Consider the following 26,717-nt stretch of genomic DNA (forward strand, 5'->3'; position numbering starts at 1 on the left):
AAGTGAGTTGCAAAAAGAATCAGCTTCAAGGTACAAGAGCTGAAAAACAGAATCTGAGGAAATGTGTGTGTTTCTCTGGGCATGCATATTTATGCACCTTCTCTTCATGTAGAACTCTGCATCCCCATGCAAGAAAAAGGTGGAAGTGGCACGTAGAGGAAGAAAATCAGACATTATTAATTAGACAGTACAAAGTTGTAATGGCTTTTCAAGGAAGATTAACACCAAGTTTCATTTGGAAAAATGTCAGAGCCCCTAACAAATGACTCATACTCTGGAGAAGGAAATGAATGTGACTATTTCTTGGTTGCATTCATTGCACAGGATGCACAGGAAGTCCTTGTGAAAGTCTTCTGTAGTAAGATACTGTAGGTGCCGTGGTGGAGAATATAGTTTATGACATTAATAAGTTACAGGAATCTGCAAGAATGAGCACATGATCATGATCACCTTAAGAGAAGCAGCAAGGTGCAGCATGTGTTGTTCCTCAACGCACCAAACACATTCATCTTCAGACATGAAATATTGATTTAGGGCTGTTTATTACAACCTCAAGTAATTTACAAGTCAAAGCAACATGTTTGTGTACAGTTGCCATGGAGTAAAGTTGTTAGTGGGCAGGAAGTCATTTTTTAATTTGATGGGAACAAATTTGTTATTTAGCTCAAACAGAAGCAGAACACATTCAGCTACAGTTGAATGTATTCCTGTAAACAAGCTAAAAATACACTGATAACTAAGACAAAGTGGGCTGTTTAACAATGTGATTACTGAGCCACTGATCAGGCAAAAACACACATCTTTCTGATTGTGGACAGGCTTTGACTAGTGAAGCACAGTTATTACTACTTTCTTCTACATTTAGAGACTATGGCAATAGAGCTATAGAGTTTTTTTTTCTTTATTTTACTGTATGGGTAGAAATGAGAAAACATTTGACAGCTGACTTCAGGCATTATGTGATATTGTACAGATGAAATCACAAGATAATATTTTCTTGTCAGCTCCAACTACTAGTTATTTCTTCACTTAATGCAACACATTTGTCTTGTTTTATTTTTTACAATGAATATCAATTTTACTAAACTCTACACCACTGTACTCTAGTGAATACTGCTCTTTAACCTTTACAGGTTGCATATGACAGTATATCAATTAGCCATCAAATTAAACACCACAGTCTAGAGACTTTACAGGGGCCCTCTGGCAACCTCTGGCTGTGAGGGGAAAACTGTGGCGAGTGGTTGCTGGAGGTCACTGGGTGAAATTGGTCGCAAAGGAGTTGCACCTCCTTGTGCTTGCTTTGATTGCGAGCAGATTGCCGCTGCTACCCATAGTTTTTGAAGATGCTGACTTGTCTCGAAATACTTGCAATTTACTTTCCAAGCCGAACGGAAACTTGAAAAAAATGCGCTGCAAACCGGGGATGGAGAATATTTGCCTTCAAAGTAAAAGTTGCACCTTACCTTTGCAACCAACACACATTATGAAAGGCATAATGTTTTACTTTGAAGGCAGCCGGTCTCCCTCTCTAGGTTTGCATTGCACTTTTTCAAGTTTCACTAACACTGGGAGAGTAAATGATAGGGAGGAAACTGATCTGCATCGGCCTTCCAGACACGTTGGAGTTCAAGACAAGTCGTCTCAGTGCCTTAGGTTCTTTGCTGTGTTCCTTGGGTCATGGCAGAGTGCACTCCTCCTAAGAAATGCCACTCTTGTTTGGACTGCCACTGCTATGGGAGGACGTCACTAATCCACAAGGTTTTCAGCGGAACATTGCATTGTACAGACAAGTTCAGTGGTATTAATTTCACCTGCCAAATTAATGATATGGGTTATAAGTGTGCACTGGTATAAAAGAGATGTATGCAACACTAATAGGGACAGGAGGCAGAGTACGAGAGGAAAGGGTACAGAATGAAAGACAAGATCTGTAATTTAAGTTTGGACTATTTATGTCAGTCAAAGTTATAGTTAAAGGACAGATCAATAGGGCTCAAAGAGACTCGATACACAAAGCCACAACAAGCACTAACTGCCACAGCGATGTGCAAAAGAGAAGTGGAATAAGAAGATCATATGAACGGGTCTACTTACAGTAATGTATGCATTTTTGTGTGGGCGTGCAAGCAAGTTCAATAGTATTTAAAATATTTTAATTGCACTAAACACAGCTTGTCCCACTGAACACAGACAAAGCCCTAGGGAAGCACAGGAGAAAAGGACACACAGAAACACGCATAGACACATACACACAGTAGCATGCCCTTGTTTACCTTACAGAAGCTAATGAAACAAGCTAATTAGTGGGAAAAGTAGAGTAAAAAAGGAGGGTGATTAAAAATGACTGTCATCACTAATGCATACACCAGCGTGATCTAACAACACACAATCAGCTTCCTGACCCTTGTGTAGGTCTGTGGTTGAAGAGGCACAGGACTGTGATTAATTGACAGAACTAATTATAGGCACATGATTCTATTCAGAAACACTCTGTGTGCCTTCAGTAAGGGTATAAGCACATTAAAAAAAATGAAATCATGTTTCCAAAAATGGTCTAGTGACTGTAGTCACTGAGGTCAAATAAAAACACCTATTAACCATGGGCTTTCGTAATGTCATCAGTCCTTTTCTGATAGGTTAAATCACTGTTAGGTTCATACACAGTTTGATGGCAGTGCAAAATCTGTCTCTCCATGCCTGACTTAAATGGCATGTCCCTCAGCACCTTGGCACAGCCAAAAATGCTACAATGCCCAAATACCAAACTATGAATGGCCTTGATGAAATCCCAGTGTAGCACAGCCATTATACAGTTCAGCCCTTTCTGGCTCCCACTGCAATGAAGCAGACATCTCTCTTTTTCTCTCTCTCTCTCTCTCTCCCATTGGAACAGACACGCAGGAGCCAGTAGTCATGGTAACTCCATTCTGGGTAAACTTAAGGATGTGTATGCACACACACACACACACACACACACATACAGACACACATACACACCGAATGATTTTAATAAATACTTCATAGATGGGAGCGAATGTGCTTTAATACTGCAGTAGCTAGTTAGCTGGTTCAATAGTTGGTAGTTTCTTTGGCCAGCAGAGTGTCGAACTGCATGATTTTCTAAAGTTGTTCTGTTTCTGTGTGCATGCACCCAAGTCATGAATATCAATGACTACAGTTATTCCAACCTTTTCATACCAAGCATGTACATGGAAAAATGAAATAAATTAAAGCAGTTTTGCTTAATTCATTCATATATTGTTACACCATTCTGCAAAGCCCTAGTTATGCTGCAGTGGCATGCAAGTCTACAAGGGTAGTGCATGAGCCTGATTACCTGTCTACACATGAGAAAATGTGAGTACAGGCTTGGAATAGTCACCACGTCTGCTCCTTGAGCCCATCATTCTGTACTGGCTGTGTTTTTCTGACACCCCCTAAATTTTATTTTGGCACTTGTAGTAAACTCAGGTGGTAGCCTTTATGTCACGCTGTGGCTTATGAGTTGAGTTTTAACAACAAAAAACTGCATGTCTGTGTATGACTGTTGAAACAATACAAAGTTTGATGCTGTGCCTGTGCAATAGTGCTTTAATTGTAATTACTTTAGCAACGCCTCTTTTTCTTCTTGTTGTCAGCACATCCCAAGAAAACATCAAAACCACCAATGTGTTAGTCCATCTGTCAATGCTTTCTTATTTCCCAACTCTATCTGTGCCATTCATCCCCGAGCTCATTTCTGCAAACTCAAAGGCGTAAACGGTGTAATTAACAGCAACTTCAGAAATGTAGGTTTTATTGATTTAATATGGCATTTGCCCAGGAAGGACGTCCAGCTGAGGACTTCAAGCAGACACCCAGATAACATTGCAGACACTGCCTTTATTTTCAAGCTTTTTTGTTTTATTTTCATGCTTTAATGTCTTGCATAGACATTTTTACAACAGTTATTAAACCTCAAAATGTGTACTGGGAAGCATCCCTCTGATAACCAAATAAAATCTTTATCATCCCAAATATGAGTTATAGTTTCATGTCCAACAGGGTGTTTTTGTTGTGATCAGCACACATTCGCACATGGGTTGCAACATGTGCATCTGTGTTTCTCCACGCATGATCAGCTGCTGCATTCAGATCACGAATGTGAAGCTCTGCAGATGTCAAAGTCTGAAGTGATAACAAGGAGAAAAGCCGAGGTAGAGATGAGCAACCCGGATGTCAAATTAGTATTCACACACTGCTCTATTGACAAGGTCATCTAAACACAGCTTTACCTCCACCCTCAGGATCAACTGCTGGGATTCAATAGAACCACCCTACTCTGTTGTGCTTTCCCCAAGGCAATGTGAGCTGCTGCTCAATATCACTAGCCAGAAAAAAGAAAATGGGTGTAAAGCTTAGCAGCAGGCTGTCAATAGGCAACACTATAAAGGGTGATTTCTGGAAAGGACACTATGCAGCCAGCACTAAGCTCAGAAGGACAAAGAGTATGTTGATGCTAAAGAAATAAGACCTTCCAAGTATGATGAAAAGAATTTGAGTGTCCTTACATAATTTTATTCTAATCTCACTCCACAAATTAGCATTATAAAGTTCTATGTAACTGTACAGAGAAAGGTAGCTAGGAAAGGGGGATAGGGATGGGTTAGCTGGTGACACACTAAGAGCTGGATGATGGGCTGGATAAAAGGCTGTGTGTGTCTTTCTTCCACTGAGAGTTTCTCAATGGAGGTGGAATGCTTCATGCTTCCAGAGAGCAATCTGTTTGACTGTGAGAGAGCGAACAGGAGGAGTCAGAAGGACAGAATTGTGAAGTAAGGACGGGGGAAAGGAGGGATTCAAAAAGCAGATTGAAAGAGCAAAAGAGTGAGTTCATTCAAACCCAGCAGCTTTCTAATTCTCACTGTGAATTCATTATTGATTCTATTATTATGCATTTTAACTGAATAAGCTTAAACAATATATGCTCACAAGAATATAGAGAGTACATATCATGCAGAGGAACCATCTTGAGACTCTTTGAGTCTAAGCTTTGAATGATCTCGCTGTTTGAAGATGAAACAAAACACTTAGATGTACTGTACACACACATTCAAACCCCACAAGTACACTCACATGCTACAGTACTAAACAGTCATGTTGAGGATTTGTGCAACTGAGGAGGGCATTTACTGTACTATCATTTATGTGGAAAAAATCCACAGACACACAGTAGTGACCCATTTGCAAAGATTTCAAAGCACACCTCCGCTAAATACACAGCAAACTTTAACTTCAGACGAGCTCCACCTAGTTGCTGCGCTCAGCAGACCCAGCAGCAAACCTCTGGGTTTGGAAGTGGAAGTTTTGGGTGCCTACCTTGGGTGAGCGTTCCCATGAGGAAGCGATAGAAATAGCGAGCCACCTTGGTGAGCTGCCTCTTGCACCTTTTCCTGCATTGGCTCATCTTGGTGCAGCTGTGGAGGTGGAGGTGATGATAGTGATGGTAGTAGTCGACTAGTCTGCCAGGGGAAAGGAGCTCTCAAGGTAGGAGGGGAGGCACAGAGCACTGTGAGTGACTGTATTTAGGTGTGTGTGTGTGTGTGTTCATGGAAGTCTAACTGCCGCTGCTTCTCTTCTCCTCCTCCTCACTCACCCCCTTCTCTTTCCTCTCTCTCTGTTGTCTTCTCCCCTTTCTCTTCCTCTCGGTTCTTCTCTCCACCTGTAGGGCGCTGTCAATCAGCCGGCAGCACTCTGTCTCCTCCCCCTCACGTTCTGAGAAGCCCTTTTCTGGCCTCTCATTGGTTGGGAACAGAGTGTGGAGGAAAATTACGGACCAGCGCACATGTGAGAGGGTGTGTACATTTGTGTGTGTGAGAGGAGTATACTAGAAGGAGGCCGGGTGAGTGGCAGGTGGTGGGGGATTTTTTTCTAGCTGCTTTCCACACATCTTATTGATGCTATTTATTTTCTACAGTATGTGTCTCCAGTCATGGAACATGACAAGAGAGTCTCTGAGAGAGTGTGTACATCTGTGTATGTTTGAGCCAGCAGGAGGTTGAGTAAAGCAACAGAGGAAACAAAACAAACTCATTAATTAGCACCACACACCATTCTTCTCTATCTGTTTGCTTGCTCATTAATAATATTTATAACACAGAAGAGGGTAAGAGGGAAAGTAAAGAAGTTAGGAGCAAAACGGAAAAGTGAAGTTACATGAAGAGACAGGTAGGGAGGTGGAGATGGAGCAAATAGGGGAATGCATTAATAATATCTTCACTCCTTTCTCTATGTGGTGAAATTTGAAATGAGTGAAAAAGCTTGTTGAAGGAGAAAGAGGCTTTTTGGACAAACACCACCCCTCACCAGCAGTCGATGAAAGGATTATTATCTGCCGTCAGAGAAGGAGGAGAAGCGGGGAAGAGAGAGGAGGAGCTTTTAAATCCTGTGGGATTGAGAAAAGAAATGTATTTATGTAAAGCCTTTTCTTCATCCTTATCATTCTGCCTCAACTCTTTCAGAGTCATGAAACAAGGAAACACACTCCACTTGTTTTCCCTGGTGTCACATATTTATTGTTTTGCCCTCTACAACTCCCACATCAGCCCACTAAACTGCTGCCAGTCCACCTTTATTCACCCGCTTTCTCCCTGATGCTGAATTAAGAGTGATTACAGTTACCTCAGCAACAGAGGTCAGAGGGAAAAAAAAAATCAATCAAATGTCGGGCAGATGCCTCCTCTAAATGCACATGTCTTTTTCTGTGGGCTCTGTGTTCTTGTCCTAATTTAGAAGTCACAGAGAGAGGTCAAAGTACAAGGTACAGGTCAGGTCCAGGTGAGAGTCTATAGCAGCTCAGCTAGTGACATAATCATGTGGTACAGAAGGACCTGTTTCTGAGCAAATGGACTTAAGAACATGTGGGAGAGCAGATGGAAAAGCCTTTAAAAAGGTTTTTGTGATTCAGTATTAAATGGTCATATAAGGATTCGTACTACTTATTGGTTTTGACTCCTGACTTCTGGGTTCAGTGATCACTAATGGTTCAAGTAAGGATTATCTCCCCTGTTTCTGAGTATGAAGGGGGCTTTGATAAATAACTGCAGACAGTAGGTGCTGACTGAGGTATACCATAAGAAGTATGAGTGTGTCCTTAAACCTTCCAATCTTGGTTCACTACCCACAGTGCTGTTTTCAGTCACAGAAGGCACAAACAGCTACTGAAAAATTGAATCTCCACGTTCTGTACTAAGTCACAGTAACTGTTAACCCAAGTCTGCTTGCATTGGTCATCTCTTTGAGTGAAGTCCCCCATCACCAGATCAAAACAGTCCACAGTTAAAAACTCACAGCAACACAGGAACTGCAAGTACCGGTAAATGTGTGTTGTATGGAGCACCCAGCACTCAGTTAAACTATCTGGTCCCTCCTAAAAAAAACTGTATATCAGACTCTGGCAACATGTTGTGAACAGTGTTTGGCGAACATAACTCGTTATTGTAATCACATTACATTTTTCATTAACACATTAATGTAACGCATTACGAAGAGTGGAGATATGGATGTTACCTTTAATTTTTAACAAACAACTGCATTATACCGCTATCACAATGCTGACTGTTTGCACAGAGAGCATGCTAGCACAAAGCTAGTGAAGAACCCAGAGCGACGTTAAAGCTGAACCGAGCCTGATCTGCAACAGGTGACAGCAGCAGCGTTGAGTAGTCAGTCAGGCCTGTAACTTTGTAGCCTTCATTTCTATCTGTTCATATTTCTGTGGTGATTGCTTTCAAGTTTTGTGACAAATTACTTTCTCTGACGCGTAATTAAGTAATGCACAACATTACTTTTAACAAAAGTAACACACTTCTTTTTTGAGTAACAACCCCAATACGATTGTGAGATATTAAGTGATCCATATTTAAGCCCACAACTTCAATTGTAAATTAAGCCATCAAACATGACTTAAGTACAGCCAAACTAATTACACTAATTCTATAACACATTCCCACATGTTATGAGCATTGATGTCGCATAGTTTGTGAAAGATGGCCTGATGGCAACACATGTTCAGAATACCACAAACAACTACCAGCTGATCCAAGCAGAGTCGGGCAGAGCATAAATGAGTACTCCACGATTTGTAAAAAAAAAATAACAAGATTATTTTAATACTGCAATGTCATATTCTATAAGTAAAGACTAAACATAAAACTTTTAGGGAAATTGACTTTTAGTGTGTTTAAAAGAAAAAAATATTGGCCAACATATCAGATTTTTAGGTCACCAAGTATCAATTATCAGTCTTAAAAATCCTATATCAGTCAGACTGTATTAAACTTATGTAAACACTGAAGTTGTTTGACCAGTCACCTATCTCAGTGATATGATTATTTAAAGTTCACACAAAAAGCATTTTTAAAATTTTTTTAACACTGAATTCTCAGAAAACAGATAAAACCTCTGAGGTACCAGTGTGTGTTTCTGTTATTCTACATCAATAAATTGGTGGAGGCTTGCCACTGAAATTTTTATATACAGTATTCCATGAAATTGATGCTCAAAATAGGCCAGTGAATAAATCCTTCCTAAAAAGGGGACTTTGGCTTTATATTCAAACACTTTGAGTGGGTGCGAAATTGATTTGATTGCTCTTTTTTTTCTAAACAGAGCTTAAAATTAAAAATATTTACAAAACTTAAGAAGTTATGAGTGATGTGATATGACTGAAAATGTATGAAGAAAATAAAGTGAATTAAGAAAAGCCAAATCTCAATCCACCCCTACAATATGTACTTTGGGAGCCTGTAACCCAGACAGTTTTCATAATATGAAGGTCAAATTTCATAATATGAAGGTCAAATTTTGCATGGCTTCATTGGATATGCTAAAGTTATTGTCCAAAAAAAAAAAAAAAAAATCAGCTGATTCTGAGGGAGTCAGGTGGGAGGCACTCACTGTTGGAAATGACCCCGGAAGATAATCCTCAGCTAGTTTAAAGTGCAACTGAAGCAAATGATGGTCAGCAGGATTTAATGCAATAAGATGATAATTATCTTTTTTAGTTTAGGTACAAACAGACAGACAGATGATGATCGAGACTCACACTGTGGACAAAAACCCATGCTTTCATGCTCATTGCTCCTTTCCCTGAACCTATAAATAATAGAGCCAGCTAGATTTTAGAAAGAAAGAAAGTAGCCTCCCATACACGCAGTTTAGGCTAAAAGTTAACTGAACTGAAGAGACAGATTGAGTGATCAGTGTAGCATGAAGGATTAAACATTAATTGGTGGATGTGGCACACCATCTTCTGACACACGCACACACACGCACACATTCAGGGATGCATGATCTGATGATTACAGGTTAAAGTTTAATAAAGTCAGCTTTGCCGTCAAGGGATGAAGGAATGACGAAAAAGACTAATTATGATTTATATGTCTGGAATTTTAAAGTAAGGCACAGAGTACAATAACTTAAGGCAATTCTAAGGAAGAACAGTACTCTATTCTTTCTTAGAACCATTAAAAGTAATGTGAAAGATACTGAAAGTAAAATAAAATAACTTCAAAATGGAAAGAAAAACTTAAGAAATGTATAGGTCGGCCGACAAATGTATCTAAAAGCACAGTAGACTATGTGGATGCATTAAAGTAGACTGTGGGGTTTTCTTGTAGTCAAACAAACAAACAAACAAAAAAAAACTATACTCACTATACACTATACACAATACATACTATATTCACTGTTAGTCACCAAAACAGGTTATGCATATCCTTGTAATCCAAAAGTTTTAATCCTGCATGGTATATCCATGTTTACTTGTAAGGAAGCAAGTAAGCCTCTTTTCTTTGCCTTTACTGGCACATTGCTGTTTCTTGACATGTTACAACCAACTGTTGATGTTGGGCAGACACTCATAGAAAAACTGCTCCATAGCAGTAGCAGAGGTCAAGGACTCCAGATGGTACCTTTAATAGGTACCATCAGTCAGGTACAAAGACAGTATTTATGTTACTAATCTGATTTAATCACTGACTGTCACACTGAGACTACTTTATAGACCGTATGTCCTTCATTCTGCTCAAAAAAGTGTTTTATACATTGTTAAAAAATAAATAAATAAATAAACATATTTTCCTTATATGAGGGCTTTACTTTTGTGAAGAAAAATGACTTTCTTTTCGAAAGTAATGCTTAGTTTTTATACTTATCAGGTCTAACTAATCCCAAGTAGGAGAAATTGAAAATGGAGCCCAAACAAGAGCTCGGGTCTCAGGAGTGTAATGAATTGATCTTTTGTTGACTGTGAACAAGTGAGTAACAGAGGTGGGAAGTAACAAAGTACAAATACTTTGTTATTATACTTCTGTACTTGAGCAGAATTTTCAGGTATGAGTATTTATTTTCTAAATTTTTATTTTTACTCCCTACACAATATTACACAAATATCTGTACTTTCTACGCCTTACACTTTCAAAACAGGCTCGTTACTTTAGGTTTAACACATCTGAGGGAAGTTAGTATTTGACATCACTGCGGGCCTTCAAACATCAAACTGATTTGATCCTAAATGGAGGGAACAATAGCACATAAAATCCAATGTTATCACCAGGGCTTATTGCCTCGATAGCCGGGATCGGTCTGCCAGGGCCTCTGTTCTTGGCCACTGCCCGACACACAGGAGATTAAGTATCTCGGGGTCTTGTTCACAAGTGACGGGAGAAGGGAACGGGAGATCGACAGGCAGACGGGTCTGTCGTGATGAAGAGGGAGTTGAGCGTAAAAACCAAGCTGTCGATTTTCCGGTTGATTTACGTCCTACCCTCACCTATGGTCATGAGCTTTGGGTAGTGAGAATAAGAATAATAAGATTGCGAATACAAGCGGCAGAAATGAGCTGGCCTCTCCCTGAGAGGTAGGATGAGGAGTGCAGCTATTCGGGAGGGGCTCAAAGTAGAGACGCTGCTCATCCACATCAAAAGGAGCCAGTTGAGGTGGTTTGGGCATCTGACTAGGATGCCTCCTGGGCGCCTCTTGAGAGAGGTGTTGTCCTACCAGGAGGAGGCACCGGGGCAGACCCAGGACATGCTGGAGCGATCAGATCTCTCGGCTGGCCTGGGAACCCCTTGGGGACCCTCTGGATGTACCTGACAGGTTAACTGAAAATGTGCAGAGGCTTGAGGTCCTATCAGTTGAGCAGCAGTAAAATTTCACATTATCAATATAAGCACCCTGTTATTCGACAGGAAGATAAAGATTTTCTACGGGGGATATGAAGGATGTGATAAGAATAAGTAAGAAGTATGAGGAGGGGCGTGGTTGTTCCAGTATGAGTTCTGCACGCATTGTTCATTTAAATACTGTGACATGTGCCCAGCATTTGTGCCAAGACTCAGCCGCCTGTTCTCAGAGTGTGTACATGTGCGTTTTTGCATCTATTTTTTCAAGTGTTTAGTCACCACCAGCACCAAGATGTCCAGGGTGTGAAAGTAGCACAGCCAAGTACAGGCAACAGTCCATTAGCAACTATTACCATAAAAAATCAACACAAACAAAGAACAACACTTCACACTGCAGGCCCAATTTTCAGTTTCAGTCAAATTCCATTAACTCTTAATTATATCCTGCAAGGACAAAAAAATGGTTTCTGTTTCAACACGTCAGTTGAATGGCCATAAAATATGAAAATGGGCAGATGGGGAAGGAACATTGTGGCAGACAGATAGAGGGGTCAAAGACATAAGAAGAAAGATGAGTTTAGCAGCGTGCACTTAACCTATTGATGAAGCTACAGATCTGCCAACTGTCTGACTGGATATTCATTTGAATGAAGAGAATCTACTAACTGTCTGACTGACCTCTCATGCTTCATTTTTTCTTATTATTTTTTCTCTTTCTACACTCAAAACTTAAAAACTAATGTATCCAGGTTTATAGTAAATTATATTAAAACAGGGAAAAAATGTATACAAGACAGATTTTGTAAGTGAGAGTGTGTGTGTGTGTGTGTGTGTGTGTGCGTGTGTGTGTGCGTTGCGAGTGACAGCATAATGATTTTCCGCAGATGTGGAATTGGTGCAGCAGTCTGTGCAGGCTTCCACACGAGCACAAAGGCACACAGGAATGTTGGAGGGCAGATGTGACACTGACACTCAACTCAAGTATCTGGCAAAGACACACACACACACACACACACACATACTCACATGCATTTGTTTTTAACACTATTTATGTGGCAGGCAAAGGCACCAGCTGGTGAAATCCACTCAACACTCTATTCACTGAGGACATGTGACGGTGGAGGGAAGGCGAGGAGAAAGAGCGAGGGAGTGGAAAGAGAGGGAGGAACAAGAAAGAGGCACAGGTGGAAACACTCATCTTCAGGGATGTGTGGTTAAGACTTAAATCCAAAAAAAAAAAAAAAAGCAGAGAAGTTTTCACAGAGACAGACAGATAGACAGTCGCACGTGGTCCTGATAACCTCTCCCTATCTTGTTCTTCAGGTTTCAGATTCTCTCACTCTTGTGAGTCCAAATACACTGCAGCTCATTCTGCCTGGTTAATCAAAAGAGATCGCGATGCATAAACATACAAATAGTTAGAAACTAACATTTTGGGATACAAAAGGTAAGCTGCCCAGACTGTTGCACAGTACATAACAGAGTAGCAGAATAGTTAAATGAGCTAAGCAATCATTTGCATCCATGGAGATGGATTTTATTTCCTTATAGAGAGTAGTGACTGCATCCTACAGCCTGTTTATTTATACCCTCCCCTTTAATATGCTGTGAGGGCTCTCAAGGGCTGCCAGGATGACTTAATACAGAATGACAATCCACAGTGAAGTACAAGTTCATAAGAGTCATTTGGCAAAGGGTCAATATGCACACATGTAGAAGCTTTAATCTATAATTGAAGGTTTACCTCAGATCAGCCAGTGTGAAGGAAAGCAGGGACACTTGGAAGGGGAACAACTCAAGTAAACAACACATATTCTCGATTTAAGTAGGATCAGTCTGTAAATGTTTTTAAATGGTTTTATTATCAAGCCTGAATTTTAGTTTTTCTGATGCCCAAGCTCTTTTTTAGAGCTTTGGGGTCCCTGTTGATATAACGGTGAACAAAGTTGCACCCCCGCCTCACCAGAATCTGGTTAATACTCATGTACTAAATTTAGGAGAAAACAATAAATTTACTCACATTTTCATTTTTATTATAACAAATATCAAGTTAATTTTCATATAAGCATTTAATCCAAGAACCAAATAACTTGTGTGTCTGTGTCTGTGCTCATGCATGCATGGGTTAGTCTGTATGCGTGAACTGATCACTATTCTGTGTGGGACTTCATGAAACACTCACTCTCATCAAGTTCACTGTTCTCACTGAGGGAACGACCCTAACTGTCCAATCACATTCTTTCCTCCCATAAAATGTTCTTGTGCCCTTTTCCTGTAAGTTACAGGAGTAAAAGTTCATGTTAGTGGTTTGACTACTTAATATATCCCACTACTCAGCGTTCTAAAAAGGTAACATAGAGGTTGTGAGTATCCCAGTCCCTGTTCGGCACACCTTATTCAAGTCATCTGAGGCAATGAAGCAAAAAATGCTGTTTTAGTAAATAAATTAACCAAAAATCTGACTTTAAACGACCAAATGTGCATCTTCACCTATTTATGCACATGCACATATTTTTTATATAGTTGTTTCAGTTGAAACATGTATAAGAATTATATTAGTCTTTGGAGTAACTGGTACTGGGTCCCCTGTGGATTTGGTTCATGAAAGGCTTGCTTTACCCCCAGGTCAAAGGTCAAACCAATCCATCCATCCATTTTCTTCCGCTTTTCAGGGTCGTAGGGGGGCTGGAGCCTATCCCAGCTGTCATAGGACGAGAGGCAGGGTACATCCTGTACAGGTCGCCAGCCTGTCGCAAGGCTAACACAGTGAGACAGACAACCATTCACACTCACATTCACACCTATGGGCAATTCAGGATCACAAAGTAACCTAACCCCACTAACTGCATGTCTTTGGACTGTGGGAGGAAACCGGAGTACCCGGAGAAAACCCACACAGACACAGGAAGAACTCCTAATTTGACTGAACAGTGCTGTGCAATTAAATAAAAATAAATAAATAAAAAATTTAAGGGACAGTGCAATAACCAAAACTGTGGTTTGTTGCCTGTGGGCAACACCATGCCATAGAGAGTTAGAGGAGTTTAGATTTTAGTTCACACATTGTGTCATTCACAAAATTTGCTTTGCTCTTACTAGTAAGAAATACTAACTTGTAATAGCATCAGCTATTCCTAATGCCAGCAGCATCAGGAATAGCTTACCCTAACCCCCCTAATCGTAACCCTAACCCGGACCCCTAGCCCAGTAGCTATACAGTTTCTATATACAACAGACTCACTAATCTGTGATTAAAAAAGTTGTCACTAAAATAGAGACCGGTGATTACTGTACTTTATACAGTACTTAGTCCTCTTAGAATCAGAATGCACTCATCTTTGAACAGCTATGACACTGTGATGCTGACAAAATTACTGTTGACAGACAAAATACAACTAAAGTACACTCACAGTATGACACCAATCCATATCACTATGTCTGTTGGTAAATGTTGTATGATCATACACCAGGTAAAGATAGTTAATGGGAGAGTTACTTATATATGTACAGTACCAGTCAAACATTTGGACAGGTACCCATTCATATCAATGGGTAAGTTTGTCCAAACTTTGGCCAGTACATATTTTTAAAACTTCCCCATTCGCCCTGTGGGCAGCCTTTTGTCCTCCAAGCTCAGGTCCTCTACCAGAGGCCTGGGAGCTTGAGGGTCCTGTTCCTAGGACTGTGCTCTTCTGGCCAGAGATCTCAGATGTCATTCCTGGAATCTGCTGGAGCCAAACTCCCAGTTTCTGGGTCACTGCCCCAAGTGTTCCGATTACCACGGGGACCACTGGTACCTTCACCATCCATCTCCTCTCTAGCTCTTCTCTCAGCCACTGGTATTTCTTGAGCTTCCCGTGTTCCTTCTTCTTGATGTTGCTATCATTTGGTATTGCTACATCTATCACTACAGCTTTCTTCCTCTGCTTGTCCAACACTACTGGTTGGTTAGCCATCACCAGGTCTGTCTGTATCTGGAAGTCTTACAGGATCTTAGCTCGGTCATTCTCAACCACCCTTGGAGGTGTATCCCATTTTGACCTCAGGACTTCCAGGCCACACTCAGTACAGATATTCCTGTATACTATGCCAGCCACTTGGTTATGGTGTTCCATTTATGCCCTTCCTGCTAGCATCTTCCAACCTGCAGTTCTGTGCTGGATTGTATCAGGGTCATCTCTGCACAGCCTGCGCTTGAGGTCTTGCCTGGTGTGGTAGACCCCAGCCTCTACCAATCTTGCGCTTAGAGCTTGTTCCTGTGCTGCCATGGTAAGTGCCTCTGTGTTGTCTTTCAGTCCAGTTTTGTCCAGTCATTGGTAGGATTTTTCAGTAGCAGCCACTTCTTCTATATGCCAGTAGTACATGCCGTGCAGGGCCCTGTCCATCCATGATGGTTCTGTTCTTGCTCCTCTTTTTTCTCAGGTTTCTGCTACATGAGGTATTCACTAAGCACATGATCAGTTGTGGCCATCTCATGGACTCATGGATCTTTGTTGTTTCATCCAGGATAGTGGTCGGCCTCCTTCCTTCCACTTAGCGTACCGTCTCAGGGTGCTGGATTTAGGGTGAAACCCTCCATGCATGGTAAGGATGTCAGTGGATTATTATCCCAGCAGGGATAATAATCTGATGACTGGCAGGGCATAGGTACTTTCTGCAGGTACTTTTGCAGCTTTCCTAGCGGCCTCTTCATGGTTCCCACTTGCGTGTGAGATTCCAAGGTACTTGTAGCTATCTTCAATCTCTGAAATGTTGCCTTCTGGTAGTGCAATCCCCTCAGTTCTGACTACCTTCCCTTTCTTTTTTACCATCTGACAACACTTCTCCAGTCGGAATGACATCCCAATGTCATTCGAACAGGAGAAGGACAGGTGGCTAATGTTAGCTCCATTGTATCCATCTGGCTGAGGGGTTCAGGCCTATGCAGAATAGCAGTGGGGACAGATGATCTCCTTGGTAAATCCCACACTTAATAGTGGCTTGTGCAGTTGGCTGGAAGTTGGCCTCTATTGTTGTTCTCCACATCCCCACTGAATTCCAGATGAAGATAGATAGATTGATGGGTCACCTGTCGCAGGGCTAAGACAGAGAGAAAACAACCATCCATACTTTCCCACACATACCATAGGTCAAGTGCAAAAAAATGTGTGTGTATTGGAACCCTGACTTTGGGCATCAGCCTTTTTGCTAGTTCCTGCTATAGTAAACATACTAGAGAATAGCATTTTGCCATGGTGATGCACACATACACAAATGTGCATAGAAACTCACAGTGAAAGAGCAACAATACCAGCTTTGCTACTGTGCCTCCTAACAGCCAAACGAGAAATATATCCCATCTAAGCTACAAGAATAGAACAAGCCAACATTTCGTATTTCTCTGTCTTGTTCACGTTTTTAGCAACACAATGAACACTGTTACAGTAGCTTTTGTATGAGAGAGTGGTGAGTTTTCTTTAACTCTTCAGCAGTGTACACTTTGGCTGGCCTGTGATGCAGCTAGCACACACCAGAACATAATGACTGTGATGCTGCTGCCATCTGCAGGCAGAAACCTGCACAGCCACACCACAGAGCGCCGCCATCAGCCCTGGGGGCAAACAGATGGACTAAACAAGGGGCACACGGGAAAAGAAACTGAAAAACTTCACAAACACATACACACATCAACTTCTAAGTTTAATGAAGACCAGAGAGGAAGAGGGCCTATAAATGAAAGTGAAACACTTTAAGTAACTAATGATGCATGGCACTTCCAGCTGGAAGAGAAATACAACTATAGAGCACTTTAATTTGAGTGCTAATGAATATTCATTAAAAGCTGTTCTAAAGATAAGAAATATTATGCTAAATAATTATTTCTGTGTGCATGAGCAAATATGTGCTTGTGTATCTGTAAGCATATCAATGCTGGATTGCCCCTACAGACTTTACATGGTTTCTCTATCCCAGATGTTAGTGAATTAGACTGTATAACCCGTTGTAGGACACGTAACTATTTTTGTATATGATGTCCATCCCGTGCCCCAGTGAGGTTAAGAAGCATGCGGTCATGAAGAAATGGCCTAATGTTGTGTAAAGTTACATTTATATTTTAATATTCTAAAAAGTGATATCTATTCTGTTCTAATGTTCTTAAATACATGTTCCTTTCACCAAATATGCATTATTCTTGTACACTTCTTGGACTTTCTTTTTTTTTTTTTAACCACTTACAGGCAAGGAACCAAATATGATAACTTTATTGACCTTGATTTTCTACATGAAAATGAAACATTTTGAAAAATGTCACAAAAGTAATTAAGTCTTGTTATGTCTCCAATAACACTCTAAGTTAAGGTAAGGTAGAAGTACACTAAGTGTTTCAATGAGTGCTCTATAAAGGTGCAAAGAATAGCACATCTTTTGTCGAGTTTCTATTACACAATAGTCATTCTTGCACCTGACAAAGTATGAAAAACAAAAACGAAAACTAAACTAAAAGTAAACTATAATGTAAAATCCCAAAATATTCTTACTTATATATATATATACCCACTGAAATGGACATACTGTATTTGATGCTTGCACCAAACGGTGTTGATCAGTAGAGGGCAGACAGAGATAAGCAAACTCACAGAGACGATCCAGTCAAAGACATTATATATAATTTTATCATATAAAAGTCAGCATTTCATTCATTCTCCATTTTAGTTTTTATAACACATATAAGTAAGCAGCAAAATACACACATTCAGAACACATGCACTTCCTCATCTCCACAAATTTGAGCATATAAGTAAAAGCCATTTTACATCTTATGGTTTCTTGGATTAATGTCCAGCATCAATTTACTGCCTGTCTGCTTTTATAAGGAGTTAATCATCTCGCCTTCAGAAAATGCGGAAGCAGCGTAATTGAACCATTGCAAGGCAAAGTCAGAGGTTAAGTGCAGCCGAAATATTTGTCTCTATCAACCTACAGCAGAGCATCATCTTCAGATTTAAGGATTAGACTTTTGCTATACTCCCTGATCTGGGCATCAGATTAATCTGTCAATCTGTATCAATTCCATGATGATAAAAGAGGCTGAAAGTTCATGAGGGGCCACACTGGTATTTGTTTGTGGCATAGGAAAAAAAATGACATCATCCAGGAAATGAATCAAAAACACAGCAATATTCATCAAAAGCTAATCTTTGTTTTTGCTGTGATTCATACGAAACAGAAACAAAACAATAAATAGTAGATAGAAGGCACGACTCCCTTCCACTCTACCCTGCTCTGCAGTTACACGAACATGCTCTCTTCCACTGGTCCAAGTCTTTGGGAACTTCTCACATATTCCCTTAGATTCAAACCAGGAGTGATGCCAATACTGTGAGATGGGGAGGGGACTGACTCACGGGAGACAAGACCGACAAATAAAGTAATATAATAAAGCAAAAAAAATGGATTTCTGGGCCAAGACGGCCATAAATAACCCTAAGAGAAGGTCCTGTACCCTTCGCATTTGTTTTATTGGTAGGCACCAATCAGTCAGTCAAGCCTAACACTCCAAGACAGGATTCACACGCTGCCACCTGCACCTGCATGAAGGTATTAAACATCACTGAGTGACAAAAGGTCTCTGATATTCCTTAAGTGTCAGTGTCACCGTGAAGTCTTGCTATTACTCCACGCTTGCTACACCTTGCTTCCTTCTTATTTTACGTTACGCCGTGTATTTCTTCTGAAGCCGACTCTATCGTTCTCTCTGTCACACCCAGCCTCTTGGCTGCTTGACTGCTGTTCTTCCCCCTGTCTCTCCATGCTTGTCTGAAGGCAGGCAGCAGGTGTTTTGTGACTCAAAGATCAGAGAGCCTCAGAGAGATGGAGCCCCTGTGAGCTAGGCTGTGTAGGAGGAGGAGAGAAAGTCTGCACTTTCATTTTCAGTCTGCCTTCTCACTGTTACAGGAGAGAGCTCTTATCCCACCCTCAGAACAACATCACCACCAGTACAATACAACTGCATGTGTCTTATCGATATTATATGCTCCTACAGACTGAGTGAGGAGCCTTTTTTTTTTTTAGAGTACGGAAGCTACTTACTGCTGGGATAAGGTGTCGCTAGGGATAAAGTCAGTGTGGGTGCACACATGCATGAACTAACATAGAAAATGGGAGAAGGGAGAGGGAGGGTTGGACAAAGCAAGACAGGTAGAGTCTGTGCAAAAATTTTCAGTTGCATCACTAAAATACAGTATGACTTTGATCTGATTAAATGTAACATTTTTGAGGTCACCCAATTTCACAGCACCCTACTCTCTGACCTAAAACTAGTTTCAGGGATGCTGACTCAGACACTCCTTTACTGCTCTGCTCTCTCTTTTTCTTTCATTCTTACTATAGATTTGTGAATTATAATACATTAAGTATCCACGTAGTGGCAGTAACGATTCCAGGGGTAATGGCAGGAACGCTCACTGAAGCACATCATGTATAGACCCCTTCTTCTTTCTTTACTGGACTTCTTTCTCCCTCACCTGCTCACTTTTTTCTAGACAAGCAGGCAGAATTACTGTACTGTGCTTTCCTTGTTCATGTATTCTAAATTTTAAAGCAAGGTGGAAACAATAGCTTTCGGCTTATGGGTAAATAACTGAACCACAACATATACCGTATTTTTCGGACTATACGTCGCTCCGGAGTATAGGTCGCACCAGCCAAAAAATGCATAATAAAGAAGAAAAAAACATATATAGGTCGCACTGGACTATAAGTCGCACTTTTTTTGGGGGGGGGGGGGGGGGTTGATAGAATCCGAGACTCAGAGCACAAATTCCATCTTGAACGGCAATTTAAAATAATAATGGATTAAAGAACAGGACGAACACGGTTACACCTACGTTATGCTAACGTAGCACATTCAGCTACATGACGCACAACGAACACGTGTTCGGTATTGTTACGTTGTAAACACACTTCCAAAGTCGGCGATATTCACAACAAAGGGCGTCTTTATTAACAGAAAAACGGCTGCTGTAGGCCACAGCCACGCCAACCACAACTACAACAGCGGAACAGCAACACACACACAGGCAAGCTCTCGGTCTTTTTCTCTCTCTCCATGCTGCCTTCACGAACCTCCCGAACAGTCCGAAATCCCACTTCAACACGCTCTCTAACTAAGAGAATCGCTACAGTATGTTAACGTAACATTAAGTTATTCAGATAGCCATAGCATAAAGAACATACTAACAAGTTAACCAAACCATCAATCCATTGAATTCTTCGTCCTCGGTGTCACTTCTAAACAATTCCGTACACTCCGTAGACGAAGCGCCGCTTCCTCTTCTGTGTCGCTTTCGTCAGACTCGTCGTCAGCTGCAGTTCCAATTATTCCAGCCTTTCTGAATCCCAACAGGATGGTTTGTCACTGAAGCCCATGTTTTCTTGATCCATCCAATGACTTCCAGGAAAGTTGGGTGGCGCATTCTCCCAGTTGCCGTTAAGCTGTGCTCTCCATCCATCATCCACTGCGCCCACAGGTTACGCAAGACTGCCTTAAAGCTGCAGTTCACGGAGATGTCAAGTGGCTGGAGTATTTTGGTTCATGTGTTATAAATGTCACATATACGTCGCTCCGGAGTATAGGTCGCACCCCCAGCCAAACTATGAAAAAAAGTGCGACTTATACTCCGGAAAATACGGTACTTCTGTATAAAATAATTCTTTCTCTTTGGACATCCAGATGTCACGTCCTGGGCCGTTTGCCCAGCGTTTTGTGTTTAGTTTATTTCCTGAGCTTCTCCTCCCAGTATGTTTGTCTTGTTCCCCGTGTTGTGACTCGTCTGCGTGTTCCTTGGTCTATCACTTCCTGTTTTATTTTGTCAGTATGATTTCCCTGTGCTTCGTGTCTAGTTTTGCTTCCCCCCCGTGTGATTAGTTTCATTTGCCTCACCTGTTGTTCCCTGCTGTTTCCTCTTGCCCTGATTACCCATTGTGTATTTAAGCCCTCAGTTTTCATTTGTTCTCTGTCGCGTCGTTGATGTTGTGTGCCCGTGTGTTCCTGTGCTCCCTGTGGTTCCCCTTCGTCTCCCTTCTGAACGGTTTTTGTATTGTTTTTCCCTACTTTAATAAATGCCTTTAAGTTATGCCCATCTCCGGAGTCCTGCATGTTTGTCCTTCCTCGTCCGTTTCCTCCCCGGCCATGACACCAGAATTCTTTTTTTTTTTTTACAAATTTGTACCTTTAATTTGAGCAATTTAAAAAAGAATATTCCATGAACTGTTCAGGAAATTCACATAGTTTTAAAGTCCCCCATTTTTGAGGTTCAAAAATAATTGAACAGTTGACTGATAAACAGTTTTGTGGCCAGGTGTGGCCTCCTCCTTCATTAGATAACATGGTGGGGGTCATACACAGACGTGTATGACTGCCAGCGGAACCGGGTCACTGGTGTTTAGTGATGATGTGACTGCTGCTAGAAGTAGCAGACCTATACTCGCTCCTCAGATTCAGCCATATGCTGCAAAACTGATATGATGGTGTTTCACAGAGCAAATGGATAATGACCCAAAGCATACTGCAAAAGCAACCCAAGAGTTTCTCAATGGCCAAGTCAGTCACCTTATCTCACCACAATAGAGCAGGTTTTCAGGTATTAATGCAAAACTCAAGTCACTGATTTTCATCCAATTATTAAAACCAATCCTTATATTAAATATTTTGTTAATTTCCCAGATTACTTTTGAGTCTCTGACCTAGTTGTACTTTTAAGTTTGCTGTATGTTTTTTAGGAAATCACATTAACTCACACAGAGAATTGCTGTAAGAAAGGAAAACACTTGAACACACATCTGAAAATACCTGTTTTTGAAAGCTGGCTGCATAATGTACACCTGGAGAAAATTCACAGATTTTCCTCTATCAAATCTCTAATATGCATACATTACCGATATAAAAAAATAAAATAAAATAAGAGTGCAACACACACTACAGGATGTTAGGATATTATTACGATTATCGTGCCAGAGGGAGCAATGTACCACCTAACTTGTTCTCATGGGGGGCGAAGATGTAAACGAAGAGACTCTGGTAACATTAGCAATGCACTGCAAAAGCAGAAGACCTAAATGAGTCTGGATGAGTAAGTGGTTGGAGAGATGCAGTCAGCAAAGGTTGTCTCTGCTTCCATGAGAGAGTTGAGATTTTAAATGTTAATAATATCTGTTTAAGCAGTGTGAGAAGACACATTGGCCTCAAGAGTAAGAATGTTTGCCATTGCTTGGAACTACATTTGGTAGCACTTGTATTCTTGCACAATATAAAAACCTTTTCTTCCTTTTTAGCTGTCAGTAGTTTGTTGTTTCACTGTCCTTTGTCAGTTTGAGCATTTTGTGACCCACGAGGTTTAGAACTGGTTCAGACACTGTGAAATGGAGTCCCGGACCACATTTCTCCTCCAAGCATTAGGAGAGGTAAATTGGCCCAGAAACTCTAGAGACTGAGTTGAAATGAATTAGGTAGCCACTGTATGTTGTTACTAATCTTAGTCACTGTGGTAACTCAAATTTAATCGCAACATAAAACCCGCGATCGATTCTGTACTTTGAGAGTCCCAGTAAAGTTCATTCAAGCCCGCAAAGCCAGCCTTGCTTAAAGACCTTGACAAAAAGAAAGAATGGAATACGAGAACATACAAAAGAAAAATATGGCAGTGATTTGATGTAAATATCCATGCGTTCCAAACCAAAGGTATTATAGCAGGATTATAAGATGTGAAAAAATTGTTAATTAAAAAAAATAAACTTGAAAAAAAAAACTAACTGAAATGATTTTGTGAATTTGGAAAACCAACTAAAATAAAATATAAATATGAAGGAAGTTTCCTTAGTTTTAGTGCTTCTTAGCTTGGTCAGATTTGTTATCACAACTTGCCTGGTGAGGCTTTGATGAACATGTTTATTGAGACTTTGGATGTCTACAAGACTGTGAGTGAACTGCTTTCATAAAGCTCTGTGTTTTTACTGTATACTGTACCAAAAAACTGTAACAAGTGGTGGCAGGCACAACAATCCCCTCCCCCGGCAGACATTTTAGCTGACTTGAACGTTGTCCCTGTCACAAACATGTCACTCTCCCAACATGGAATCACCAAGATAACACCTACTGTCCATGCCCATAATTTTCAAAGGTTTAAAAAGCTGAAGTAAAATAACTTTCATTTTGTGGTCATTTTCATTTTTGTAAAAGCTTTATGTCTTGTAATGAGAAAATACTCGATTTGTCAGGTGGGCGATAATAGAGACATTGAGTGATTGGATTGATAGTCAAAAGTTGTGTCATATATTTGCATATCCGGATCATATCTGGATCATATCCCGATCAAATGTCACATGTCCATGGACTATAGTGATATGCTTCTTACTGCAACAAATGAGGATGATGTGGGGTTTTTCAGTTGAGATACTATATGGCCAAAAATATAAGTATACAATATAAGTAATAATAGTTTGGGATTTTACATTATAGTTTAGTTTTAGTTAGCTTTCAGAGTGGTTTTGCTCGTTTTTATTAGTTTTTATTTTTGGTTTTTGGTGTCATGCTTAGTTTTAGTTTAGTTTTCATTAGTTTTAGTTTTTCATACTTTGTCAGGTGCAAGAATGACTATTGCGTAATAGAAACTCGACAAAAGATACTGTTTTAAAAATTGCATTCAACAACCAGCTGTTCACAAAATAGCAGCATTACGTGCTTAATGTGTGTAATATTAAAGACACACATGAACATCAACAGGGATAAAAATAAAGAAAAACATGAACTCCAAAACTCAAACCCTACAATAAAAGCCTCAGTGCAGTACACGTGATGGATAACATCAGAACACAGCGAATGTTTGACAAAAACAAACTGAACTTTTGAAGGAGTCAAAGCTCAAATGCAGCTGCATCCTGATGTTATCACCACATGAAGTTGCTTCTGCTTTGGAGCTGCTCACAGAGCTAGCTTGGTTAGATGCTCGCTAATTAGATCTGCAGGATCTTTGGCCTCTGTACACAACCTACAAAGTGTCCAACCTCGTGTGGCATTTATGCTTGTGTAGCTGGATTATGTGTGTTAATTAATTACCTTGTGGTCTGTGCAGGTGTTTTTTTTTTTGGTCCTCGCTCTTTGTGCTCAGTTTTTGAGCTGCAAACATATTTGTTCCTGTTTTTTCACTTTCTTCATTCCCTCACATCCATTACAACAGTTTCAGCAGTCTCCCTCCAGGATTTTCCATTTGTGAGTCCATATATTGATGCTTTGATTATTATTCCTGATTAATATTCTCTGTTATTGCTGAATGTTGTTCTCTGTCTAGTAAATTCAAACACTGCGGCAAAAAGTAGCCAGAAACGTACAAGGACTGAACAGGTTAATCACAGCCTTGCAGGCTACCCGACGAGAAAACCCTTCATGGGATTCTGCCGCTTTCTCGGCAGACCGCTGCCAATACTTTATAGACCTGTGCAGTGAACACGCACGCACAGTTGCCCGATGGCGCTCCCAGCTATAACTATTAGAGTGGGAAAAAAATGATTTCATATCAATCCACAAGGGTTTTAAATAAAACAACGAAAACGAAGGTCATTTTTATCTATAATTTCAGTTAGTTCTGTAAACTCACAATACAGTTTTAGTTGGTTATCGTTTTTTTCTTTTCGTTTTTTCTTTTAATTATAGTTTTTATTTATTTCAGTTAACGACAATGTTTTTTCAATTTCAGTTTTCGTTATTTCATTCGTTTTCGTTAACTATAATAACCCTGTTTGTTACAAAGTTTACTGGCTGGCAGGGACCTGCTTGGTGGTATCACGTGGTATGGCCAAACTCGCATGCAATTGGTCTGTGGGTTTCCTTGGACGCTTCACCACTACCGTAAGGACTGTAAAAGCTGCGCCGGTAAACCAGAAAGCGCACAACAAGATTTTAAGTAGTCATTTCTGTTTTGGTATTAGGTTCGGGTCCGCATGAGGCATCATTTCGGTCCGGATCCGGACCTTTGCTGTACAGTTATTTTTTTTCTTTTTGCCATACTGGACCTAAAATCATACAAGAAATCTGAGTAGAAAAAAGTTAGATTTTTTTTTTTACTGTGAAAACCACAAATATGTTTAATGAACAATTTCTAGAACTTAAAATACAATTATAAATTGTAATTTTCAAAAACATATGTATAAAATTTAGCAAACAACAAAGTTTTATACAACTATTTACATTAAAATACAGGCAACGCCTCTGCGTTTTTTTGTACAACTATTTACAGATCGGGTGTCACAAGATGCCATACAAATGATTTGTGCCACTCCAAAAAAAAAAAAGTTCCTGTCCACCACAAGACAGAGGTGCACATCACAGGCCTGACACTTCCAGGTGTGTCGCTCCTCCTGTTGTACTCCTGAAGAGAGCGCTTACATTTGACTCCGCCTTTGGCGGCTTTTTGGCAGCATCTGCCTTGTCCATGACTGCACAACACACTAAACACACTACACTACACACTAACTATACCACTCCAAACATGCTAAAATTTCAAAACTTGGTATCAATATCGCTGTCTCTCTTTCGCCCCATCACTCTCACAGCTTTCATGTTCCTCAGCAGCCATGCCACATATTGCCATATTATTTTTGGTTGGTTGATGTGGTGTATTTTTCCACCAATAGGAAAGGGGAGGCAATGATTTTTCTTTTTTGCTTGCAAGCACTTCCTGCACCAAACCAGGAAAAAGCATGGCGCAAATTATTGATCAGAACTCTGGTTTTACTTGGTCTATCAACACACTTTAAAAAAAAAAAAAACAGTACGTAGGTTGAAGTCTGAACGTTCAACACAAGTTGAAACAGAAACTTCATCTGCTTTGGTTGTGACCATCAGTCGAACATTTTTTGTAAGTGGTAGTGACCACAGTGAACTCCAAATGGCTCAAAATGGCACACATCTGTGGTTTTGGGGTATAAGCCTGAGCCCTTTTTTGCCACAGAGCTACTCTAGCCACTCTGCCATTCTGGTGCCTAGGTTTCTCATTTGTGAGTTTCCTCTTCATTGCCTGCCTCTGTTCCCCTCATGGCTTCACGAGAGCCATTAACCAAGGGGCTCAGTCTGGTGTGTCTGATGAGGACAGCTGCTGGGTTAAACAACCCATCTGTATCTAAATGATATAATCAGTTCTAATAGAACAGGGACAGATCAGTCCCATAGCTGTCAGCCATCAGAGGACAAGAGGTCACCTTCAGTACAATTTAGGCACAGTCCACCTGATTGGGAATCCACAAAGAGACTTTGCCTGAAGCTCTGAAACTGTCTCTTTGTACAAAGTACAGAGTGTGCGTTTGTGTCAGCGTGTGTGTGCATATGAGCTATGCATAAAGCGTGAAGTGTATCATTTGTCATTCAACAGGCTTACAGCAACTTTTTACTCATGCTTGGTGTGACAGCGCAGCCACAAATTCTGCTCAGAAAATGAAGAACTGGATATGGGTTATTGATGAGAAAGTATTTGTGCCCTGCACCCAGAGGGAATAATTCATCAAAAAGTGTCAGTCCAA

The 26,717-nt window shown here is 40.5% G+C and overlaps 1 protein-coding gene across 3 annotated transcripts in view; it reads right to left on the reverse strand.

Annotated features, from left to right (window-relative positions):
• LOC115793034 (Kv channel-interacting protein 2) overlaps nt 1-26,717 on the reverse strand; it is a 111,841-nt gene that overhangs the window by 49,241 nt on the left and 35,883 nt on the right. Inside the window, exon 1 of one of the 3 annotated variants that reach the window (XM_030747742.1) lies at nt 5,362-5,570. The exons of the other annotated variants lie outside the window; for them this stretch is intronic. Coding sequence (XP_030603602.1) covers nt 5,362-5,449 — 88 coding nt within the window. The 5' untranslated portion in view covers nt 5,450-5,570. Of the gene's footprint in view, nt 1-5,361; nt 5,571-26,717 lie in introns of those variants that run through there. 3 annotated transcript variants of the gene reach the window in all.

The sequence above is a fragment of the Archocentrus centrarchus genome, chromosome 15 (assembly GCF_007364275.1).
Source record: "Archocentrus centrarchus isolate MPI-CPG fArcCen1 chromosome 15, fArcCen1, whole genome shotgun sequence".
Taxonomy (NCBI): domain Eukaryota; kingdom Metazoa; phylum Chordata; class Actinopteri; order Cichliformes; family Cichlidae; genus Archocentrus; species Archocentrus centrarchus.